The sequence below is a fragment of the Microtus oregoni genome, unplaced genomic scaffold, assembly GCF_018167655.1.
Source record: "Microtus oregoni isolate MIOR12 unplaced genomic scaffold, Mior012 000055F_ref0000237, whole genome shotgun sequence".
NCBI lineage: Eukaryota > Metazoa > Chordata > Mammalia > Rodentia > Cricetidae > Microtus > Microtus oregoni.
The window spans coordinates 13678069-13686712 of record NW_024543831.1 but is presented as its reverse complement, the minus strand read 5'-3'; the positions used below and the strand labels follow the sequence as shown (position 1 = coordinate 13686712).

Here is an 8644-nt window from a genome sequence, read left to right as displayed (position 1 = left end):
TCTCTTCTCTTTGTCCTCTTCTCTAGTGCCAGTTCTTTCTCTGTCTCATGTGTGTGTATGTGGTGTGTGTGTGTGTGTGAACCAACTCTGGTGTCAATTCTTGCCTTCCCCCTTGTTCTGGCAGAACCTCTTATTGTCTGCTGCTGTGTATGTCAGGGTAGTTGGCCCTCAACTTCCCGGAATTCTCCTGCCTTGGCCCTCCATCTCATAGGAGCTCGAGGATTGCAAACACATACTACTGAGCCTGGGTTTGTGTGGGCTCTGAAGATCCCAATTGGGTCCTCGCACTCACATGGCAAGTGCTTTACTCACGGAGCCTGATAACATTTTACTCTCTATTGATTTGTTATTGCACACAGTTTTAGACTTACATAAAAGTGGCAAAATTATTACAAATTCTTCTCACACACTCTTCACCTAGATTTCCTAGGTGTTAATATTTTACCACACTTTCATTTGTTTTGAGACAGGGTCTCTATGCAGCCCTGATTATTCCGGAACTCTACATCAATCTGCGCTGGTCTACTCTCCACAATAGTGTACACCAGATTGGTCAAAATCACAGAGAGCTGCCTGTCTCTGCCTCCTGAGCGTTGGACTAAAAGCAGGCGCCACGACACTTAGTACTTTCCCTTTAAAAAAGTCCGTATGTATTTTCTAGGAGCAAAGACCTTCTCTTTTAGGAGTGCAATGCTCAATCAGGAAATAAACATGGCTACACTTTGAAATAAACCATAGACTTATTTCTGCTTTGATCAATTTTCGTAATGACATCCTTTGCATCAAAAGCAAGCCCTGCCTTCTGTGTTGCATTGAGCTGTGTGACTTTTATTGGAGTTTTTATAAGTCTGGCACAGTTCTTCAGGATTTCTTTATTTTCTGTGATACTGGCTTTTCTTTCTTCTTTCTTTCTTTTTTTTTTCTTTTTTGTGACTCCAGGCTAGTTATCTTGTGGATGAATCTTGACTTGTCTCGTATTCTTTTGTTTGATTCAGATTCTGTATCTTTGTGGAGCACAGTCAGAGTGATGCTGAGGTCTCCTTGTGTCAGCCTACCAGGAGGCACCAGCAGCTCCCTTGGTGGGCCTTTGTTTTGTTTGCCTTTGTTTGGGTTTTTATTTTAAAAAATTGGGGAATGAGGTGTGGTGTTTTATGCCTTTTGACCCAGCACTGGGAAGGCAGAGGCAAGTAATCTCTGTGAGCTTGAGGCCAGCTTGGTCTACATAGCAAGTTCCAGGACATCCTAGACTACATGGTGAGAGCTGTACCGTCCCCCCAACAAACTGGGGCCAGCAGGATAGTTTAGTGGGTAGAAGCGCTCTCTAACTGAACAACCCAAATTTAATCCCTGGACCCCACAGTGGGAGGAGAAAACTGACTCCCCAAAGTTCTCCTCTCACCTCTACGCATGCACTGTGTGGCATGCACACACCCAGACAACACACAATAACCGAATAATAGAATAACAAAAAACTTTTGTGCGAGATCTATGTGTACGTACACCTGTGTGGAAGCCAGAGGCCAGCCACCATCGGGTGTCTTTCGTGATTGCTCCCCACCTCCTCTGTTGAGGCAACGTCTCTCCCTGCACCTGGAACTCACTGATTAGGTGAACTGAATGGTCAGGCATTGCTCCCCAGTGCTGGGATCAGGCACACACTGCTCTCTGCACAGCTGACTATGTGGATCCTCAGAGTCTGAACTCAGATCTTCATGCACGCATAACAAGCACAGCGCCCCCACCCTGACTTATCTTCACATGTATCACCTGGGAGAGGAAGAGAGCCCACGAGACTGCATCCACGGAAACTTACTATTTTCTGTTTCATGATTAGTAAGCGTTTGCCAGTACAGAAAGGTCAGGGTGAGGAAGAAGAGTCAGAAGAAAGCCTGCAAAAAGACAGCCAAAACCAGAAAAGGAAAACCAGGAGGAAGTCCTGGAGCCGGGAGAGGTTCTGCGGGATGCAGGGAGTGGTCAGTTGTGTTGGCCAGTGCTGCCAAGAGGCCAAATCAGAAGATGCTGCCTGCAGGTCTGTGGGCATCTAGTCCAGCCTGGCTTGGGTGGAGCACTAGGCTTAAAGCCAGCTTCCAGTGAGTCAAGAAGGAAAGAGAGGCAAGACTGGCCACCGCAAGAGAAAACACCCTCTGAGTAAATGTGTCTGTGAACAGGCAGAGAGGGGCAGGTGAGTACAGAGACATGGATGGGTTCTAGGGCAGAGTTGTTTTTTATTTTTTAAAAAGAATTATTAATTTTGTGTGTGTGTGTGTTTGAGTGTGTACATATACCACATGCATGCAGGGCACTAGAGGGCAGGAGTGGGTATCGGACCCCCTAGAACTGTAGTTATAGGTGGTTATGAGTCACCTGATGTGGGTTCTAGGAGCTGAACCCCCGTCCTCTGGAAGAACTTCAGGTGTTCTTGACCACTGAGCCATCTGTCCAGTCTCCAGAAGCACAGTTTTTTTTAGCAGACGGAAGGGACCTTAGATGTCAGAGGTGGCAGATGATGCATGGAACTCTGATGAGAAGCAGCCATGCTTCTGTTGGGACGTGGAAGAAGGTCGGCCTGGCTGAGAGGGCGGCAGCTACAGCAGGGCTTCATGGCCTGCTTTCGCTTGGCACCAGCGAGTAGGAACCGAATGGAGCCCTACTCATACAGAGGGGAGTAAGACATGCTGGGACAATGTCTGGGGACAGGGGAGCAAGCTGCCCATTGGTAGGGCTCATTGAGGTTGCCAAATCCATGGTTGAGAGCTCTGAAAGCAGGAAGGGCCTGAGGGTGAGGTGGAGTCAGGTGTCTCCTAGAGCCTGCTAGGGAGTAGGAGATGGGAAGGCTGGTGTCCAGGGGGAGGTAGAGGGAGGGGATGGAAAGCCCAGGAACACTGTAGGGAGCAGGGCCTGAGAGGGAGTTGGCAGAGATCTTGGCACAAGAGGAGGGTCAGGTATTGATTGGGGAGTGGGCCCTAGGTAGCCACAGTTACCAGGGTCAGGGCAGGAGTTAGAAGCAGAGGCAGTCATGAAGCAGGGTCCCCAGGTTGTAAGTGAAGGACAGCTGGCACTGGGAAGCTGAGGAGACACTGGAACCCACGTGACAACGAGGGGACTCTAAGATACAAGGAGGGGCCGGGAGTGGAAGGACTATCAGCTGGAGTGGGCCAAGTGCCTGCTTCAGGAGATCCCAGACTCCATGAGAGGTGGGGAGCTAGTGAGCACAGAGGGCGGAAGAGAAAGGCTAGGCCAGCTGAAGGTGGGGGAATCCGTTTCCTCAAGAAAGCTATGTGTAAGGGCATGTGACAGGAATAGACGAGACCCCTGGGAGGGAAGCATGTGGAGAATCCCACCAGGCAAGGGAGCTGACTGCGTGGGGTGCTCACAGGGTGAGGTGAGCAGTAGCATTGAGATGTGGTCTCCCAGAAAAGGGACTGCTGCTTCTGGCTAGGAGCCAGCCTCTCTACTCTGAGCCTCTCCATCCCTAGGAATCTTGATTCCCAGCTATCTGATGGTGACCAGGCTGGGTGGCTGCCACGAGATCATCACCACAGTGGCAACTCTGTGAGCAGCGAGACCGTGACCTGAAGAGCTTCCTGAACTTTGTGTCCTGGTTCCATTCCTGCCACTGATGAAGTTGGGGACTCTGGATAAGTCCTTAATTGTTGTGCAATATTCCTTTACACTGTGTGAGGATGTGTCATTGTGACTGGTTTAATAAAGAGCCAAATGGCCATTAGCTAGGCAGGAAGAAGTTAGGTGGGACTTCTGGGGATAGAGAGCTCTGGGAGGAAGAAAGGCCGTCACCCGCCAGAGGGAGGGGAGCAAGACAGGCAGGAGAACAGATAAAAGCCACAAGTCATGTGGCACCAAGTAGTTGAACAGAAACGGGTTAGTTTAAGTTATAAGAGCTCGTGGGACAAGCCTAAGCTATAACCGAGCTTTTATAATTAATAAGTCTCCATGTTGTTTTTTGTGAGCTGGAGACCCAAAGAAAAGCCCATCTGCATTTGATCTCTGTTGTGGTCTCAGTGTCCACACTGGAGTGGTGACAGACTCCATTTAAAGGCCACTACTCTCTGTCCTTTCGTTCCTGTGAAGACCTTTCTTAACCTGGCTCACATTGAATCCCATTGGTGGACGGAAGATGGAGCCCTGGTTCCTCCTGAGATCTTAGGGGTGAAGAGGTTTCTGGGGTTTTCCTAGCCCCGGGGCTCATCCCTCTATCATGTAGAGCCTGCATAGTCGCTCCAGCCCTCTGTATTTCCTCACACACTCCCTCAGAGGTGCTCCCCACCATAGGCACAGGAAGCTGCTGCTAGGGACATCAGTGTGAGCCCTTTATCGCTCTCTGTTTGCCCTTCACTCTGTGTCTGAAATGTCACCATTAGGTAAGTATTCCTTTAGCTAGGTGAGGATGTTTAAATATATCATGCCCTGGCAAAGAAGTCTGGGAAGGGGCTGTGAGACAGTCACCACCTCAGTGGGAAGACTGATAGAAGAGAGGACTTGTTTCAAAGTCTGGGAGAGAGAGGTGAAAGGGAAGGGGGGGAGGGGTAGAAGGCCCCAGAGGCCTGTGGGGGTGAGCAGGAACCCTTCACCAAGGACCTACACACCCTTTCTCTTCCTGTCTCCAATGATAAGAGACCCACTGGTAGTGAGTAGCTGGCTCAAGGGCCGTGTCACTCCCTGCTCCCTTCTCAGACCAGGGTTATTGGGGAACGCTGAGGGCGTTCAACCTGGTTGGATGTAAGAGTGGGCAACGGAACTGAATTTTCCTGTAGCTGGGCTCTCAGCACAGAGCTGCTATGCCACAGTTCAGGCACCACGGCAACGGGGGAAATAAACACTCCGGCCTCACAGTACAAGTTCTGTCGCTGTGTGATGTCATCCTCCACTCCAGTCACTGGGCCCCACACCTCTGTGGCTTCAGCTGCTGAGCCCAAGCTTCTTTCCCCACAACCCCCAACCGTTTTGGAGTCTCTTAAGTGGGTTGGGTAGTGACGGAGGGGCCTGGGTAGGGCTCCTGGCTCCTGGCTCCCAGGCACTTCTTGTAATAGCTCATGTTTCTTCCCAGCCTTCACCATGAAACTCCCCAAGGGAGCCAGGAACTGTGTGTTCTACGCACAGCACCCGGAGAAGAGAGAAGAGGTGCCCTCATGGAAGGAAATAAAACAGACCCCTGTTGTCATGGCCACAATCAAAGGTGAGAGTGGCCCTAGCTGATGGCCTAGGCTAGGCCTTTGCTAGGCTGCTGCCAAGAGCATAGACTGCCAGCTCTGCCTCCTACGGAGCCCCAATAAACATTCCTCAAGACCTTAAAGCCACCTGCACCTCAGGGCTAGGCCCACTCTCTGGCTCTGTGAGGCAGGGAAGAGTGTTGGAGTGTGGGGGTGCACAGCATGGTTTGGGGAATGGATTAGAGAGCTTTTCAGGGTGCTAGGGTTATAACTCAGGGGCCCATACGTTACAGGTGAGAACTCCACCACTCAGCTACTTCACCAGCCCTACTTTAGTGATTTCTTTCAATGGACACCAGGCATACGAATTCTCACTAGGTCGCTACTCACCGATGATTACTTGGGAAGTGTTTTGGAGCAGTGATTAGTGTTTGGGTTCTGTTGATCTCACATCACCAGTTGCTGTAGCTGGATAAATCTTTTTTTTTTTAAACATCAGTATTGTTATTTGTAAGATGGGAAAGACAGGAGTGTCTGTTTTTTAATAAGGTTGTCTAGAGGTTGAACTGAAATAATAGGATCAAATGGTTAGCATGAATCTTAGTATAGACCAAGTTCTCAATTAACTGTGACTGTTGTCTTTCTGTAACAGGCTGCGGAACCACAGGAAATTGCATCTTAGCTCTGCATACTACCTTCCTTGTGGGGAACCAGCTCGATGCGCAGCTCTGTGGCAGCGTGCCATCAGCCAGAGCAAAGCCCCTTGTGTTCTCATGGTGCACAGCACTGGGGGCCGAGGCCAAAGGTTGTTTCGTCTGTCCTCACAGGTCCAGGGCCTGCCAAGTACCTCCGGCCATCCTGTACCGGCTACATAGCCCACGACATCTCCATGTTTCAGGAACCAGCTTACAGCCTGCACAGGCGGCACACTGAGAAACGTGAGCGGTCCCCACTGTCTGTCCCTCAAGGGCCAGGGCTGCTGTCCAAGATGCAGTCACAGGCCACTGGGGGCTGGGGCTGGCGAAGAAGGACTCAGAAGGAAACCAGTGATAGTTCCTAAGTGGACCCCCACATATAAAGGTAGAAGGTAGATCTCCCCAGGGAGCTGTGGGGGCCTAGAACTGTCACCGGCAGAGCAAGTCTCTCTTTCCCTGGGGATCTTTGGCTGTGTATGTCCCATATTCTGCTGGGGATGCTTGCAGTAGTCAAAGATGATGACTGGTGGCTGACAGCCAAGGCCCACAGTGAGATGAGAGGTTGGGTGGGGATACGGTCATGTGTTTGGGGGCTTGAGGTTTAGGGTGCCTACTTCTTCCCCAATTCACATCCTTGGCAGAGAGGTTTCTTGGCTGGGACTGAGTCCTTTCTCAATGTTCACGGTAGCTACAGTGGTTGTCACTACCCTTGGCACCAACCCAGACATGTCTGTGGTAGGAGCCTGACCACACTGTGGTCTGCCTGTTCTTAACTGGTCCTGTCAGCAGCCTCCGGCAGTCAGGCAGAGGAGGTCCCATTTTACAGATGAGGAAATCAAAGTACACAGACAGCTAAGAGGCAGAGGAATCTGAAGGGAGCCCTTGGTGGGGTGGCAGTTGTGCCAGGCAGGCCCCTCCTTGTCCCCCGCAGGGATCGTAGACATATGCAGCCCCGGGCCTTGCTATTTCTTGGATCCTAAAGCGACTCGCTTTGGAATATCTACCTGCCCTCAGGTCCCCATGGAGGAGCGCATCTCCAACCTACGTAAGATGGATGGGAAAGTGGGCCGGTGGGAGAACGCGGTATGGGAGGCATCAGTCTTAGAACCTGGGAAGGGTCAAAGCAGGGGCCGTATCTGAGAATGCTGGTATCTGCTCAATGTCATATCACCAGTGTTTAGTTAAGTCTGGTGGGGCACATTAGTAATCTCAGCACTTGGAAAGATGTTCCAGGCCAGTCAGGGTTCTATTAAAAAAAAAAAAAAGACACAAATATCATGATGCTCCCTTTACTATAAATGTGTCCCTAATTTCATGCATAGAAGCCAATGTTATGATAGACATTGTGTTATGAAGTCACAGGGCCCATGTCAGAATAGCAATATTGTCATGTTAATGAGCTCACAGATTTAGTGACCTACAGAGAATTTCCTGGTGCTATCATGGGACATGGGGCAATGCCATCATGTTGACTGCCAAGGAATCATTGCTACAATGACAAGGATGGCTTTTGTTTTATGACAACAATGTCACCATCGTGTGGTTCCCTTTTGCTGCCCACGGAGCCATTTAGTCCTAATGTCCCTGCTACTGCGCTGTTTTTTGTTTGTTTCTTTGTTTTGTTTTTTGATGTCCCCAGGGCTGGGCAAGAACTCAACTTTCTCTGAGACCCAGCATCTGGCATCAGGGTCTGTGAGGTTCTCCCCATCTTCCTCCCTTCCAGGCCTAAGCACCACCCCAGCCCCCTGCCACTACAACCTTGAGAAGACTCGCCCCCCTGGCGAACGTACAGCTCCCCAGTACACGTTTGGCTACCGGTGTCCATACAGAGTGATGGATCCCAACCCAGCCTCCAACAAGTACCAGCTGCCACATTCGCTGGGGCCCAACACTCCTGTCTTACCAGCTGCCCCCTGCTATAGTCTGAGTTCCTCAAGCAAGAATTGGTTCTACAAAGAGGATATAGCAGGAGGCCCTGGACCTGCTATGCATGCCCGACCTGAGCCATCCGTCTACCAGAACCGCAGCCCCGTGTATAGTGTGGCCAAGCGCTTTGCCTATCCACTGGACCACACACTTCGGCCTGGCCCTGGCTCCCACAACGTCCAGCTGGTCACTGTGCACAAGCCCCGCATACCCGCCTTCACCATGGGCATCAAACACTCACCCCACTTGTGCCCACTGATTGTGGACATTCTCGACTGAGGCCACTGCTTGTGCATGCCCCTTCCTCCTCACAGATGATATTTTTTCAGTACCATATTGAGTGACATGAGCATGGATTCCTGTAGCGGAGCTGGTATCTGCTGAGTGGCCAGCACACAGAGGCATTAGATAAATATTTTTGCTTATTCATTTCTTTGTTTTGCAAACTTTCTCAGCGGCTTCCTCTGGGTCCTGCTCTGGGTGAGGGGCTGGGGATCCTTGGTACATGTATCCTATATACATGGGATTCAATGCTGGTGAGTCCCTAGGGGAAACAGCTGTGTGATCTCCAGGGAACCTGGTGGCCACTGACAAACTATGTGGCTTTTCCCTGTGCTTCTCTGGGTCTCATAGTTCCTTCCCAAGCAGTGCCAGGATAGCCCTGGATGAAGTTCTACTGCTACATCTCTGGTCTCTGTCAGGGGTCAGTCCTCAAGACAGGAGCAGAGAAGCCAGGAGGTGGGCAGAAATGGGTGGGATCATCTTGATTTGGGATGGGGAAAGACAGGCTCCTGGAGAAGAAGTCAAATAGATATGTAGAGACTGTTGGGGACAGGCAGAAGTAGTGACAGCATG

General features: G+C 50.7%; 1 protein-coding gene across 1 annotated transcript; it reads left to right on the top strand.

Annotated features, from left to right (window-relative positions):
• Positions 1 to 3672: 3672 nt before the first annotated feature.
• Odf3l1 (outer dense fiber of sperm tails 3 like 1) lies at positions 3673 to 8119 on the top strand. The gene is made up of 5 exons (XM_041638715.1): positions 3673 to 3677; positions 5066 to 5194; positions 5996 to 6106; positions 6795 to 6908; positions 7587 to 8119. The coding sequence occupies exons 2-5, from the start codon at positions 5074 to 5076 to the stop codon at positions 8066 to 8068; spliced, it is 828 nt and encodes a 275-aa protein (XP_041494649.1). The 5' UTR covers positions 3673 to 3677; positions 5066 to 5073; the 3' UTR covers positions 8069 to 8119.
• The last annotated feature ends 525 nt before the right edge of the window (positions 8120 to 8644 follow it).

Excerpts from the sequence above, each read along its gene's own strand:
- Odf3l1 (XM_041638715.1), top strand. The coding sequence starts at position 5,074 with ATGAAACTCCCCAAGGGAGCCAGGAACTGTGTGTTCTACGCACAGCAC. Across the intron at positions 5,195-5,995 it reads TGTCATGGCCACAATCAAAG|GTCCAGGGCCTGCCAAGTAC; the intron begins GTGAGAGTGGCC and ends CTGTCCTCACAG. Across the intron at positions 6,909-7,586 it reads GGAGCGCATCTCCAACCTAC|GCCTAAGCACCACCCCAGCC; the intron begins GTAAGATGGATG and ends CCTCCCTTCCAG.